The following is a 17,267-nucleotide window of genomic DNA, read 5'->3' on the forward strand; positions in this document are numbered from 1 at the left end:
GTGCCTGCGTACGTGCGTGCGTGCGTGCGTGCGTGCGTGCGTGCGTGCGTGCGTGCGTGCGTGCGTGCGTGCGTGCGTGCGTGCGTGCGTGCGCATGCGTGCATGCATGCATGCATGCATGTGTGGTTGTGTTTGCATGCATGTGTGTGTGCACATGATCACTTGCGTATAATCTTTATTTATCTAGTGATGCTTTGCATCACATACATGCTCTTTTTTTGTTCAGCCAATTAGGTGATTGCTATTTCACACAGTTATACACATTCACATCTAGAGTTACCCAGTACAACCACAGTCTTCTACCGTTGGTCTCTGGGAGCTGACCAGCACAACCACTGTCATCTACTTCTACTCTAAGCACAGTTTACTGTTTACTCGTGCTTAGAGTAGAAGTACATCGACATGTCCTCTGCATCTTCAAACTGGACAATTTCAAGTCAGAACACATTAGACCCCCCCCCCAAAAAAAACAACGTTATTTATAGATTAATACGACATATACATACAGCACACAGCACTTACACAGAACACACAAACCACCCCCCAAGGGTGTGTGTGTGTGTGTGTGTGTGTGTGTGTGTGTGTGTGTGTGTGTGTGTGTGTGGACCTAAGGCTGCAGCGTGAGTGACAGATATTGAGTCACCCAACGTCACCCAACGTCCCCCAGATGGAAAACTACTGTGTCTGGAACAGGAAACACACGGACACTCCACAGAGAACCAGGGGACACCTGAGGGTCTGGATAAGCTCTCCCTCTCTCTGTCTCTCTCTCTCTCTCTCTCTCTCACAGTGTGTGTGTGTGTGTGTGTGTGTGTGTGTGTGTGTGTGTGTGTGTGTGTGTGTGTGTGTGTGTGTGTGTGTGTGTGTGTGTGTGTGCTCGCGTGTGCGGGCGCGCGCGCGCGCGGGGGGGGGTGGGGGGCTTGGATGGAACACAGACCTGACTTGCAGTAGTAACCATCATAATCCAATGATCAAGCCTCTCTTTCTACATCTATTGACTCGTCCATCCCTGCCAACAAAGCCAGAGATTCCAAACGTTGTTTGAACAGAATTGGATTTTCTTTTTTACACCAAACAATTCCTCTCAAGGAAGCAGGCGCAGCAACAAGTCAAATACTATAGAAGACATGTGCAGGACTATTTTGTGTGTGTGTGTGCAGGACTCTTAACCCTAAAACACTAACGTTGTGTGATTTTCACTGTGTTACTGATGTCTGGGGTGGGTTGGTCCTTGGGTACCTTCAGGCTGCTCAGTGACATCATTGAAGGTAGCTTTGTTACCCTGCCCCCATCCTTGTTTTTTTCTACAGGCAGGTTTGAATGTAGGATTGGGTGACTTTCACCCGACGTTAGAGTAAAAAAAAACAGGTGGGCTCTCCAACAGTTGTCAGTCATGTAGGGAGACTGTGCCTTCACTGGACAAGGCTTACATGTCCCAGGAATGGATGAATAATACCTTATGATCAGGTTTTAGGGTTGAAAAATATCATGGCACTCCATCTTTAACGACAATGCATTGCATTGTGACGTGTTGGGAGCTTATACAGTACCCAGCAAGCACAATGACGTCATGATGACGTTATGATGACGCCCGGTCATCACCCCGGTGACGTTCAGGACTAGGCCAGATCACAGCCCATATGGGGATGATCTTTACGTCATTTACAGGACGTCATCACCGGGACATCATATGGACATTTGGACAGCAATTTTGGGTGATGAGAAATGTGTTTAGATGACGTCCTGGAAGTGACGTTTTTGTGGTCAGGATTAATTTTGGTTGAAATCAGGTGATATTCTGGGCCAGATCTGACTTGTCTTGGTTTGACTTGATCTAGCCCCAATCGAGACGTCACTGATTGGTCCGGGTCCTGACTGTGCTTGCTGGGTAGCAGATAGACAATTGTGTCCCGCATCTGTGTCATTTTAGATTTCTTTAGCTATTCAAAAATAGCAGATATAAAAGCTCATAGCATGAGCTTGTAGATCTGCTATTTTTGAAAAAAATAGCAAACAAAAAAGCAAACAAATTGCTTCTGGGGATTCTAGAAATGTCTTCTAAATCATGATTTTTTTTCTTGAAAAACGCATGTTTCTACATCAGTGGTTCTCAAAAATGTTCATGTCAAGGACTCCCAAAATGATATGTATTTTGCTGCGGACCCCCATCTCAAAATAAGTTGTTCCAGGGACCCCCCAGAAGCAAAGATTTGAATTAAAACATATTGAAAATACATATATATTCAATGATTTGCACAAAGTTTCAAGATTAAAAAAAAAATAGCAGATATACAAGCTCATAGCGCGGCTATGAGCTTGTATATCTGCTATTTTTTGAATAGCCACAGAAGCCGAGTCCACAGAGACGAGTCCCCGGATTGAATGGGTTAAGTGGTTAACTTTGGTGCCATTTATCGGCGTGCATGTCTGCTACAGCGATTTACACTGGGCACTGCCGTGAGGTCATGCGGCCGTGAGCTGTTGATTGGTCTTCTTCGTGAGGACTTACAGACGCACAGATACGATCCCTTGGCCTTCGGTCACACCGTAAAAACAATGTGGACATAAACATTTGCACGCAGCACAGAGAGACAGACGACAGACAAACACAAAGAGAAAGGAACGCACGGCCTGAGATGTGACGTCAGAAAGACAGATGAAGGCGGAGACATCTGTACACAAACCGCATGACAAATTACACAAAAACTGACTGGACCACACATGGACAAAATGACCAATGATCATCAACTTGCGACAGGCGTTGTCCCCCTTGAGCAAAAGATGAACTATTTATAAAATTTATAAAATATTTAAGGTGTTTTGCATTTTTTATTTTAGTTATAGAGGGCAATTATAATGTATTAAGGCATATTTGGCTCATTAGCCAGGGATCCTTTTAAGTTAAGTCTTCATAGTCTTGCGTAGCCAGGCAATAGGAGATCTCCGCCTACCTAAGTATCTGAAGAAATCTAAATTCAATGTAGTCCAACTCACTCTCTCCACCGTACCACCTAATGATATGGAGGGGCGACGATTTACGTTTCTGTCCCGGGGCGTAACTCGAGCGGTGCAGAGTCGGCTGAAACGAAACGTTCGGCACGGCGACTCGCTCGCCTGAGCTCGCTCCGCGGTGCCTCTCGTGGCTCAAGTCCGCTTCAGACGGCGCACCACAGTCGTTTTAACTGTTTTTGCCGAACTAGTTCCTAACTTAATATAAGGGACTGTAGTCTGTTCTCACCAACTTAAAGTAATACAATGCAGGTCCACAAATAACGATTTTTAGCAACCTCTGCTGGTCACTACCGTCACTGCATGTATTACCCAGAATTCCATTTGTTTTCACCGGAAGACGGAAGCGTTTCAAAAAGCGGGAAACACGCCCCTGTCCACTTTCAATAGAAAATATATTTATAAAAGGCTTTTGGGGGTGAAATTCATGCAGTGGGCGTTGTGAAACATTTGCCACTCACAAATAATATACAATTTAACTTTAGTTTTTTGGAAAAGGTTACCTAGTATAACTTTAATATAAGGGGCTGTAGTCTGTTCTCACCAACTTAATATAAGGGGCTGTAGTCTGTTCTCACCAACTTAATATAAGGGGCTGTAGTCTGTTCTCACCAAGCGGACCGCTTGTAGGCCTACTGAGCGTTCCTCCAAAAAAAAAGAGGGTCCGGGCCCAGACCGCTGGCCTAGTAGTCCGGGCACCTAGGCTCCAATGTAACCGGACAGCGCATCGCGGGTTCAAGGCCCGATCTCGACGGCCTTTGCAACGTGTCGCTCCCAATCTCCCTCTCCCCGTTTCCTGTCTAACTTCACTATCAATAAAGGCATAAAAAGCCCAAAAGGAAATCTTAAAATAAAAAAAAGGTCCGGCTAGGTTGCTGTACCGAGCGTTCCGGTTACCATATAGAACACTAGAAATAATACACTTTGTAACTCGTAAGTCTTCTGTCGCTGTCTTTATTCAGAGCGTACCGTGCGACATGAAAACACTGTCATCATGTGAACACAATATTTCCTGAAATCCCCTCCAGGGATCAATAAAGGTTTATCCTATATTGGTTATACCATATTAGTTCCCGGATATGCTTTAAAACCTGGATGTTTCATGCCGGTTTAATAGCGAATATATACCTACAGAGGCCTAGAATTCAGCCTGAACCACATGCAATAACCTGGAAGTTCAAGTTCAGTCTAAGACCCCCCCCCCCCGCCCCCACATGTACAGACAACGCACATCTACAGAAAGGCTGACATAAGCACACACAAAAGATACAAATAGATGTAGGGAGGTGCACACACGCGCGCACGCACGCACACACACACACACACACACACACACACACACACACACACACACACACACACACACACACACACACACACACACACACACACACACACACACACACACACACACACACACACACACAACAAAGGGGTATAGTATGCACACATCTTGACAGACACTACATGGCTGTTCCTTCCCAAAACCTCCTGCAACTCAAGTGTGACTTCGAGCTAAGTCACCCCTTCAATCCCATAACCGCCACACACGCTTTTTGTGTGTGTGTGTGCGCGCGCACACACACACACACACACACAAAAAGACAGCATCTCCCGTCAGCACCCTCCAGCCACTGTCCCGTAATCCTCCTTACAGTTGGCTGGGAATTCTCTTTCAGGTTACCATCAATTCACGAGAGGCAGATTGGAACAGACAGAGACACATCAGAGAGAGACAGAGAGAGACAGAGACAGAGAGAGAGAGAGAGAGAGACAGAGACAGAGAGAGACAGAGAGAGACAGAGAGAGAGAAACAGAGAGAGACAGAGAGAGAGAGTACAGTGATATGAGAGAATGAGAGAGAGGAAGAAAGGAGATAAATGACAGTTTTACAAGTTAAGCCACCGTCTCACCAGTCGACTAAATAAAACCATCTTGTCCAACATAAAAAGACAGGTTTTAATAAGGGTGTGGCTTCCATGTGGATCTCTTACATCATGTCACATTGATGACATGATGAAAAACACAACACAACACAACACAACACAACACAACACAACACAACACAACACAAATAACAGGAATTAGACGCCATTAAATGGAAAGAATGCAAAAAAAAAGGAAACACAAGACAGGGTCTAATAACGCTGTGGACTACAAGTGATCACTCTGTGATGTCATCGTGAAGGTCACTACGGTATGTGACCTAAATGTTGATTCATTTATAAAGCAGAGGAAAAGGTGTGAAAGAGTACATTATCATGTTTGTATGACAGTCTGTGATGCCAGTCATCTATTCTACAGTATGACATATCTTTAATGTACTGTAAAACTCCATACTTGGACAAGTTTTCAGCCTACTGGCATATGTACTGGCAGCATGCACAAGACATTTTGGTGCTTATCGGTCCAGTGGTTTGCGAGATTAGCACATATCGCAGCACAAAGCGGTTTCACCGCAAGTCAATGTTTGTCCAAGTCAAAAAATGCATCAATATTTGAATAAAGAACAATTATGGTGTCTACAGGTGACGTCTCAGGGAAACTCTATCAATAGGTTGTTAATATATGAAGAATGCGGACCTAGCAAGCCATATGTGGTCTGTCTGGAGTAAAACCTTAACCCTCACCCTAATACCCAAACCCACACCCATGAATAACAACCTGTCTGTCATTACAATGTCCCCGAAAGTGTGATAAGCAAGCGTGTGTGTATGTGTGTGTGTGTGTGTGTGTGTGTCTGTGCGTGCGTGCGTGTGTGCGTGTGTGCGCGCGTGAGTGCGTGTGTCACGTATTTATTTAACTTGATGTCTCTCAGTGCATGATACCTTGTCAGAAGAATAACATGTTTAGTATTATAGGATGTTCATGTGATATAACTGTGTCCTGTCCGCATGTAGGGTGCTGTGTACCTTTATTAAAATCACATGTTGTGACCACTATGTGAATACAAAGCTTATTGTGCAACTTGCTAAGAATGGAATGTAAAGTTAACTATAGGTTTGCATGAGTGAAACATAATATGTTTCACTCTCTACATGGGGGTTTATATATTATATAACCCCTCATGTATAGATTTCCCCAGACCGGTCTGACAATAAACTGAACACAGAGAAAGACCTCTTGACTCCTGTCTATTTCTTTTGCCAGTGCCATACCATTAAGGAATCATAACTTCAGCTGCAGTGATGAGTTAGCGAGGTCACAGTAGTGCTGTCAGAGAAGCATATCTTCTCTTCCTCTCTCCTCTGTTTCACTCCATCTGTGTCAGACTAGCTGATAAGAACACATTAACACAGATAGGGCACAAGTGTTGACTCATGTTCTTCATCATAAAACAACCCTGATGACGGAAATGAACTATCACAATCCATTACAACCTCAACTCTACCCAACACACACAAACAACTGACACTGCTTGGGTCAGGATACCAAGAAACCTTTCAAACTGTATTTCTTGTATTGGCAAAAAATGTCTAGAACATACTCAAACAGAACATTGTTTAGTGGCATAATGTTTGCTTGATGTGAAAGTGGCTGGATTTTGCTAATACATACAGTAGATACCGACTTAACAGAAACCCAAACAAACACTCACACGCCTGCACACGCACAGGCGCGGGCGCGCACGGGCGCGCACACACACACACACACACACACACACACACACACACACACACACACACACACACACACACACACACACACACACACACACACACACACACACACACACACACACACACACACACACACACACACACACACACGACTTAAAGCTCACTATTGCTGCAAAGCATTTCCTGACTTTGACCAAAAAACATACTGTACAAACACGCACTCACACATGCACACACACACACACACACACACACACACACACACACACACACACACACACACACACACAGTCACACACACACACGTATGTGCTCTCTCGCTCACTCACACACACGTATGTGCTCTCACACTCACTCACTCACTCACTCACTCACTCACAGATGTTTGTGTTACTATACATGGCAGGATGCTCAGCGTTGACCCTTCTGTTGACGACATTCAGACCCATAACCGCTTAACCCTAACTCTGAGTTTAACACAAACCCCTAACCCTGTGCCCCAATCCCCCCCACCCTAAAAAAAAGTGACAACCCGGGCAAAATGTCCTACAAGAACCCATCCTGCTACATACAACGCAACAATACACACAACACTCCATAGAGCAGTGGTTCCCAAATGTTTTAGCTCTGTTTCTGTCTCTCCGGCAACCATAGTGAAAATAGCCAATCGACTATTTTCACCTTTAGGGGATGGGGAAATTCTTAGATATTTTGGATATAATTTCATTTATGAAATAATTATACTTTATTTAAATTGAGAATTTTTTATTTTTTTTATTTTTTTGTTGTTGAAATAACATATATTTTTAGACCTGTTAAACCTATAAGCCTATATGTCTTTAGAATGCACCTCCTGTTTGATGACTATTTAGATATACTGTATGCTTATCATGTTATTTGAATAGATACTATAGGCATGTTGTTTACTTATTAATTAGTAAGTGAATAGATTGGAGGTATTGTCACTCAGGGGAGAGAACATAGATACAGTACAAACAGTACCTCTTTTTACGATACGATAGAAAACCTGCAATATACTCCCTATGGACTGGAGTTGAGAACCACTTGAGTGTTGGGTTAAGTAGTGTTTGTGTATGTATATAATTTTTCATCCTGTTCTGTTTACTCATGAGTTTCCTGTGTTTTCTACATTCTATGTGAACTCCTCTCGGACACTGAGCGTCCATTCTCGGCTCCCTATGACAAAGATAAAGAAGAACGCGTCTTGGACCAACCTTGTTGGGGTCCTCCGAGTCTTCAGAATAGCAAGCTGTGAAGACACTGGGATACCTGTGAGTCCATCCCTGCTCTGTACAGTTCCTACTGATGCTACCTGAGAAAGACAGAGACAGACATAAAGTGAGACATAAAGTGAGACATAAAGTGAGACAGAAAGTGAGACAGAAAGAGAGACAGAGAGACAGAGAGACGACAAGTGGAAAGTCTCAGGTGACAAAAAAAAAAGTTAAAAAGTGCCAAACCATTTTGTCTTGCTCAGTAGGATGTCACATGAATAAAATAATGTGGATTAAACTAACCCAAACCCTTAGTTTTCCCCAAAAGATGTAACGACAGTTCAGTGCTGTTATATTAAAGCAATAAAACACTTGAGGTTGTGCTTTATTATAATTATTGGCATGGTGGTGCAACATTCTTCGCATAACCTCTCTAAACACTTACAGTGTAAGCCGTATTACAAAAATAGCTAATATAGCTGAAGCAAAAATAGAAGATCTACTTAAGCTCACAACTCGCCGCAATGCGACGACAGTTTTCCCCCGCCTATAGTAACATGTTTATTAAACAAAGAACAAAACAGAGCATGTACTTAAAAAGTTACATTATCACAAATTTGCAGGGACTGTGTTTTTCTGATATGAAGCCTTGTGAGAACATGTTGCTTCTCTGATCAGAAGATTCAGTTCCATCTCCCATTCATAAAGACGATGACATGAGACCCATCGTTACTGATCATTAGATACACAGTGTAACCTTGTATCTAATCCCACAACCCACAATCCGAACTTACTTCCCCCACGGACCATATTTCACAAAATCAATGTCCTTGTCCTAGTTTTGTGTGTGTGTGTGTGTGTGGTGTGCGTGTGTGTGTTGTGCCTGTGTGTGTGTTGTTGACATGGGGAAGAAAGTTTGAGCCCCATGGTCTAAACCCTTGGATCTTGTTTATGTGTTCCAGCTCTGTTCTCTTTGTGCAGAATGTTATTTGGATGCCAGAGGATGTCTCTGGATGTCTGGCTATCTCATGGGATGTGTGTGTGTGTGTGTGTGTGTGTGTGTGTGTGTGTGTGTGTGTGTGTGTGTGTGTGTGTGTGTGTGTGTGTGTGTGTGTGTGTGCGCGCGCGCATGCGTGTGCACATGCGTCCTTACGTGTGCCGCGCGTGCTTACGTGTGCCGCGTATGTGTTAAGGTGTGAGTGCTGACAGACGCTGTAAGAGGATTCATCGAGAAACATCTGGTAGATATTCACAGCTGTCGTCACATCGTTACACTTATTATCTACACCAGGCCGACAGGGCCCGGGAGGAGGCGGAGATTATGTTTTCGCCCCTGTCCGTCTGCGGGTCCATTCGTCCATCTGTCCGCAGCTAATCTCAAACACCGCTGGACTGATCAGCATCAGACTTTGCATGCACACTCTCAGAAGGCCAAGTGAAACAGACCTGAGTTGGCTCTGTACTTGGACCGCTTTTTTCCCGTCTACACTAAATCTTTCCCCAAAAATATCCGATCTACAAGCTTGTAGAAGGGAGGGGTAGAGGGGGGGATGGAGGGAGGGATGAAGGGAGGGATAGAGGGGGGATGGAGGGAGGGATAGAGGGGGGATGGAGGGAGGATGAAGGGAGGGATAGAGGGGGGATGGAGGGAGGATGAAGGGAGGGATAGAGGGGGGATGGAGGGAGGGATAGAGGGGAGATAGAGGGGAGATGGAGGGAGGAATGAAAGGAGGGATAGAGGGGGGATGGATGAAGGTCAGAGAGGGGGCTGATGGGAGAGGAAAGGGAAGCAGACAGACCGAGAGGAAGACGGAACACAAGAGCAGAGAAAAGAGGAGGATAGAGATAGAAAAGGATGAAAGTATGCACGTGGATCAAAGCAGAAGAAGAAGAACAAAGGGCAATGTGTAGGTGATGGATGAGGGGATGAGGAGAGCAGTGACAGATGAGGTGAGATGGTTCATGGGGTAGAGATGGAGTCAGCAGCATGTAGACCTTGAGGTCACAGAGGTTGTCTGGTGACCTTGCTGACCAACAGGATACGAGACCCCAAAAACAACTAAAGACTAAAGCTTTCCTCTTCTTTTAATGGGCTCGTAACTGCAATGTGACCAGTTCCAGCATCGCTGACCGGTACAAAAAGTTTAAAGGGCAATTTCACTTTGTAACACTCCTGGGGTCATTGGGTTTCTGTGTGCATCCTAGACAGATCTTTAGGTTGCTTGCTTCAATATTTGGATGTTTGATATTAATTTGAGCAAATGTGTCTGTGTGTGTGACCACTGGGGAGGGAGTCTTACCATTTTTTCCAAACAGATGGAGGAGAGCAGAGGGACAGGGCAGGACCATGACCTCATCCAGTGCTGCGTACTTCCAACAGGTGATGTTGTCCCACTCACCACGACAACCTGGACACACACACACACACACACACACACACACACACACACACACACACACACACACACACACACACACACACACACACACACACACACACACACACACACACACACACACACACACACACACACACACACACACACACACACACAAAATAAGGCCACTGGCAGTGAACTATAAAAGAGCTTCTTCCCCAGGATAATCAGACACCTGAACCTTTGTTTATTTTTGAAACTAAGTTCTTACATGACGCGATCTAAGATTCCCCTATGGGAAATCCTATACAAGAAATAACGCTGTGACCCAGGGGTAGTGGGAGTGACATCAGGACTGCGGTATACGCAATAGATACACACAGAGATAGACGGGAACGCCCAGGAACGCCCATTCGATTTTAGCTTGGGGAAAAACAGAACGATCTGCCTCATAGATACACGATACACATAATACACGATCGTTTGGATCACTTTCAGTGCTATTTTATGGACGATAGAAACATTGTCAGCCAAGAAAAATCCATCAGAAGGACAGCTGGAACACAATCGTCCACTCGCCCTCGGAAAAGTTGACTTATTATTAAGATATATGTGACTAAAAAGACCAAATATTGCCAATCTATGAGCTCACAGCGCGTCGGAACGCGACGCGTTGTAACTGTGCTAGATTGGCAATGTTTGGTTTATGTTCCCCCCAGAATACGTAAGCTGGGGTTCATGTGGTTTATCAGATTATCCTTATATCTTAATTGCATGAGTCAAGTTTCAGCACAAGCACCCCTGAGATCGGAGATCTGTTTCCCTCTTTCCATCTCCGTCTGAATACCAAAACACTCGCCCCAAAACACAGTCGCCCCGGGGCAAACCCGCCGGGATTCACCTGGTATTCCTAAACGTAACCTCAGTAAAACTATGCCTAAACATAACCTTATTCCTAAACGTAACCTCAGTAAAACGGTGCCAAAACATAACCTTATTCCTAAACTGAACCTCAGTAAAACTATGCCTAACCCTGAACTTATTTCAAACCTTATCCTCTGTAAAACAAATACAAGAATACAAGAACCGCTGGTCGGTGAAAAAAATGGGGCGAGTCTTCTGGTTACCCCTCGTCTCCCTCCTTGTTACAAAACATGTTTACATATGCACAGTGTTTAATCGCCTGGTAGAGAGATTTTCATTAAAATAAATTCTCTGATTGTGGTGTTAAGCACATACGACAGTTCCACCAGTAGAGAGCAGCAAATCCACACATTGATCACCTCGCTCGCCCCCTCCCAAACAGGCCCACGTCATATCCTGTCATTCACCGGATGTTATGTTTTCGACAATCCCTGATCCGCTGATCGGCCTGAAAACGATGTGATACACTACGACGATGACTGTTAGTCACCCGGACTCATGCAGGATTTACACACTGCTTTAGCTCCGTGTTCCTTGCCAGATTTACAATTGTGTTTTCTGTAGGTTTTTAAACGAGGAGAGCCAGGTTTGGCTTGTTTTGTGTGTAAATCTCTGCATGTTGAACTGCGTTTCCAAACTGCAATGGCGTCGATGTCTCCTGTACTTGGAATTCACTAAAACGTGTTCTATAAACATCATTGATGAATGAATGGCTTTTGCTTTCTGATATTATGATACACTAAGTTTAATTGATCGTATCTATAGAAAATGTAATAGTGTCTCTTACCAGGCGATTAAATCCGATAACCTCAGGCCATTGTGTTGTGTTGGATCCTCTGTCCAGTCAGGACAACATTCCAATCGGACTCTTGTTTAATTTGCTAATGTAGCGTTCCTTGTCGAGTGGCAACAAGGTTCTGTGCCTATGATCTGGCAAGCCATGACGCCTGCTTTTTAAATTGGTATACTTTTACAGCATATGAGTTTGAAAACCCCACATCCTTCGGTCTATACCAGCTGGGGGAAATCTGTGTTTCTTGTCTAATTCTCCGTAACATACTCACTATGGGATATCAGCGCCTCCTGGCGTGATGCAGAGCTACATACCATAAACTCCCGGGCCATTCATTGGCTGAGAAGGGTATGTCACGTGTCCGGTAGACCGGACGAGGTATAAAACCTCTTGTGTGACGTGGCTCATCCTCTTTCGCTTCTCTGCATGGCAGATGCAACAGCTCAAGACATACCTTAATAATAACAAACGTAACTTTGATCAGGACAGAAACCAGCTTTAGCCCACTCGGTGGTACTTGTACTAACCAACGGGTTTTCCTCCTATTAAAAAAAAAAAGTTTTATTATTTCCGCTCCAGCGGCTATCTTCTCTTTCTTTCTTTTACTGCTAAAGCAAGTTTTCCTCCTTTGAGTTTTCCGCGCTCTTAGCCTTGCGGTTGAAAGCTAACAGGTTAGCTCGAGATGGAGGTTCCACGTCCCTGCGTATTGCTGCTCTGCCGCTTGATGATCGCCGGGGATGACCCTCGTGGTTTCTGCATCTCGTGCCTCGGTCTCTACGGGGCCGGGGCATTTCCAAGATGCACCGGGACGCTGCGAGGACTGCGCTGTTCTCCACGCTGCACCTCGATAGCCGCTTAGCCAGGGCAGCGCCCTGGCTGCGGGAGGCAGCGACGTCTCGTCCCCGGTCGTCGCGGATCCAGCAACACGGCCCAGGGAACGTGGGTGGTGGGGCCCACCACGTGCGCTCACAGTCCACAATGGGCCCTCCGGCAGTCCCGGCTGCGAGCGGCGTTAGCCCCCGCTCGCAGCACCTCCAGGCTGCTACACAAGCCGTGCTACGCAGCACTGCAGCAGCCGCTAGCACCGTGACTGGGGAACCACCCAGGTGCGACTACCTAGCGGCACTTCCTCCCCCTCTTCCCAGCCGTCTACTCCGCTGCCACAGCAAGCGTACCGGGCCAGCGGTGCGTCGCCAGGAGACAACGAAGGGGCGCCGGCGCCGGCAGCATAGGCGAGGGGAGAACGAGGCAGACGCTCGTGAGTGAGTTAGCCCAGACTAGCTACGTTAGCTGCTTCGCTAGGTTAACGTCGCCTTAGTCAGGCAGTGTTTTGTTGGCTTAACACCCATGCAACAGGTTATTAACAGCGTTGTCCTAGCCTAGCTTGCCTCGCTAGGATAACACCAGCTTGTTAGCCTTCTCACTCTGTGTATCGAGCAAACCTCGGGGGCTTCTGAAGACCTTACTCGATGGACAAGATGGACGGCTCCTCGACTGCCAGAAGGCCATGTTTAATGAAAACGAATGTGTGTTTAAAAGTACAATTTTTTTCTGCCAAAGAAATAAATGTGTTACATGTTACAAACGATCTCGTTCTTTCACGTGGCTTGAGTGCAGCGGAGCAGTGGAGTCCCCTACCGCGGGCTTCTCTGCTCCAATGCTCTCTGTATATAAGCCCATAATGTCTGTGATGCCCGAACTCCGGTATCCCAGACATTGATGGGCTAATATCTGTGCATGTAATGTAAATGTATCAACGTTCTCAATTACATAAGCCCACACTGTCTAGAACACCCGAGTCCCGGTGTTCTAGACATTGTTGGATAACATCTGAAAGAGCAGCGGAGCAATGGAGTCCCCTGCAAGCGGGCTTCTCTGCTCCAATGCTCTCTGTGTATAAGTCCACAATGTCTGTGATGCCCGAACTCCGGTATCCCAGACATTGATGGGATGATATCCGTGCATGTAATGTATCAACGTTCTCAATTACATAAGCCCACGGATGTAACCCCGGTTTCTTTAGAATTCGGAGTAACATACTCACCTAACACCCCTGTTTGTGTGCATCTGCATGCAGGAAGCGTGTTAAAGAGGATGAGCCACGTCACGCAAGAGGTTTTATACCTCGTCCGGTCTACCGGACACGTGACATACCCTTCTCAGCCAATGAATGGCCCGGGAGTTTATGGTATGTAGCTCTGCATCACGCCAGGAGGCGCTGATATCCCATAGTGAGTATGTTACTCCGAATTCTAAAGAAACCGGGGTTACATCCGTAACCCTGAGTTTTCCCCCAAGCCGACTCCGCCCCCCTAGGTACGACCCACTGATGACACTACGTCGTGTGGATGTATAGTCGTCTCACGTGGCCGCACAAAAATTCCACAATCTCCAAATGCTATATATCAGTGGTTCTCAAACTTTTACATGTCAAGGAGCCCTATTTTTATTATATTTGGCTGCGCACCCCCCCATCTAAAGAATATTTTGTGCCAGGGATTTTTCAAAAATAGCAAATCTACAAGATCATAGCGAGCTTGTATATCTGCTATTTTTTAAAAATATTGTATTATATTTGGCTGCGCACCCCCCCCATCTCAAAACTATTTTGTGCACAGATTTTTCAAAAATAGCATCCGAATGCTGAGAAAGGAGGCTGTCATCTGTTTGTCATTTCCATTCACAATAATATATTTTAAATATATATTTTTTTCATTTTCATTCATTTCTGCAAAGCAGCAAGCTATATATGCTTCAAATAGTTTGATTCACAGTAGTACAAATTGACGTAACTGCAAAGAAGAGACGGATGTAGGGAGGGTATCGTGGGAAGCAACAGTCTGGCTCGAGAGACTAGTGCTAAGGCCTACATAATAATGTGAAAGGAATTAAGACTCAAGACATGAACGTGGGTCCTATAAATGCAATCTGAATTCGTGGTCATGAAACTGCAAGCTTTGGTACTGCAGGTATTGGCTCTGTACAGCAGCTCCCTGCAATATTTTTAGAAATATTTTGTTGTTTTAATAACCTGGTAATACCATACTTTAACTTTATTATTGAAAATGTTTAAACCACACAACACTACTTAGACCTTGAACTTAAATGTCTTAACTTAAACATATATCATTAATTTCCAAATTGTGATCAATCCTATTTATCACATATCCAGTAGCCTATTTGTTTGCCCTGGCTGGGGGCGTGATAAAAGGACAGAGAGGGCCATGAGGATGCATTGATTGGTCAGCTACCATATCTTCCCTATAGGGGTTATACGGCAGCCGACCCTAAACTGAATGACCTCGCAGCTTAACCACTTTCAACCTGTTGTCCCTATTTTGGGCATGACCTTACACTTTCAAAATGTTCAATAATGTTCCAATATTTTCATAAATGGTAAAAAAAAACCGTCAGATTTCAGAAATGTAAATAGATAAAGAATTATTTTTTAAAGCAAAAGAAATCCGCCAACTAGTTAAAATAGCAGATCTACAAGCACGCATCGCACTGTGCTTATAGATGATCTATTTGCGTTATTCATCCAAGTGTAGGGCTTAAGGGGAATGGTTGCTGCCAGAAATGGTTGCTACAGATGGATTGATAACATTCATTGGAGTTTATCCGGGTGCAAAGGAGCCAAAACACGGAGTAATGATGAGGCCGATCGTGACTCCCTCCATCCCCACACTGTTGAGAAATGCCAGTGGGAACTATACCCTTTAATTCACTGGGGCAGTACTTTATGTAACGTGACAGTAATGTTAATCTATTTATTCAATTAAAGAGTTGATCCATATTTTGTCGTTGTCGTGGTGAATAAAAAAGCTATGTGGTAAATTATTGCCCCACATTTCTCATGCCCTGGGTGACTGGAGTGAAAAAGGAGAGAGCTATATCTGATAACCCCAAGGGCTGATATGACAGTCTCAGACCAATCAGTGTAAACTCAGCATATCAAACATGGCTGCCATGGGTGCTGCGTTCTAAAGCTATTTTCTCCTCGTCTTTGTGATTTTTTTTTTTTTTACTGTACGTGATGAACGACCCACCTCCTGGGCATTTGTGGTTGCCTTCGGGAACCATTCGAAGACAAAAATGACGCACATCCTCCGTCTTTGGTGCTGAGCCAAAATGCAATCATGAAAAACAAGAAGGGGGCTCGCAACTCACTTTAAAGTGTAAGTAAAATAAAAGCAAATTTCTTGTTTCTCATGCCTTCTGGAACCAGCCTGGGGTTGGTGTACCACCGTTACGCCAAGCCTCGGTTGCATAACACTTGACAATGACGAATGCAGAGATGATAATCTATTTAGTACTGTGGAACTAAATGTGCTCTCAAAGTTAATCATTCTCATTACCTTTCAATTAAAGAGGATAGAGTTTTACAAACTGTGGAAGGGTTCAGGTCATCTCATAAAATGTACTGGAGCATATACATTCTTTTTTTAATCTTTAGCAACAGTTATTTAATGAAAGTGTCACACTTTTTATATGATGGCTTTAGTGAAATGAAACTCTGCACCTCGTGTTTGTACAAGCAGGTTCTCATGAAAACAAACACACATGCACACACACACTCACAGAGCAAGAAGCACCTCCCTACAAAAAAACACTCACGCGCATACTGTAGGTAATTTGTGAATGAGCGAAAGAGAAAAAAGATACGGACATACAGTACACACACACACACACACACACACACACACACACACACACACACACACACACACACACACACACACACACACACACACACACACACACACACACACACACACACACACACACACACACACACGCGTGGGAAAAAACCCACAGTCCACAAGCTGCGAGTCGTGCAAATAAAAGCTCATTTCAGTAGCTAAACACATACAAACACACACACATGCGTGTATGTATGTGTGTGCGTGCGTGCATGTATGCGTGCATCCGTGTGTATATTCACATGGGCATTGCGTGCAGATGTGTGAATGCATGTGTAGCATGTGCATTTCCTGTACTGTGTATGACCTGAAAACAGAAGTAGGTGCAGCAGCACTTGATAAATGATTGATAGAGTACTAGTCCATACCCGGGCATGTGTGCACCCAAACTATGTGCAGACTTTAGACTTACCTTAGCCTGTGGCAAAAAAATTGCTTAAATTAAACTTAATTAGCCTACATTAATTTAATTAAATGTATTTGTTAATTAAATAAAAAAATATTACACAGCATTACAATTAAATAACTTTGTAAATCAGTTAAAAGTCGAAAAATCATCTTCAATACATTTCAGATCGATATCCCACCTAGTGGAGTGCAATGGT

At 44.5% G+C, this 17,267-nt stretch overlaps 1 protein-coding gene across 3 annotated transcripts in view; it reads right to left on the reverse strand.

Annotated features, from left to right (window-relative positions):
* Nucleotides 1-17,267, reverse strand: part of LOC308077265 (vasoactive intestinal polypeptide receptor 2-like) — a 45,800-nt gene that overhangs the window by 12,785 nt on the left and 15,748 nt on the right. For all 3 annotated transcript variants that reach the window (XM_080417888.1, XM_080417887.1, XM_080417886.1), the window contains exons 3-4: nt 10,165-10,272; nt 7,865-7,962 (exon numbers count right to left, since the gene is read on the reverse strand). In XM_080417888.1, the coding sequence (XP_080274014.1) occupies nt 7,865-7,962; nt 10,165-10,272 (206 nt within the window). The remainder of the gene's footprint in view (nt 1-7,864; nt 7,963-10,164; nt 10,273-17,267) is intronic.

This window comes from Gymnoscopelus braueri, assembly GCF_963280865.1.
Source record: "Gymnoscopelus braueri genome assembly, chromosome: 21".
NCBI lineage: Eukaryota > Metazoa > Chordata > Actinopteri > Myctophiformes > Myctophidae > Gymnoscopelus > Gymnoscopelus braueri.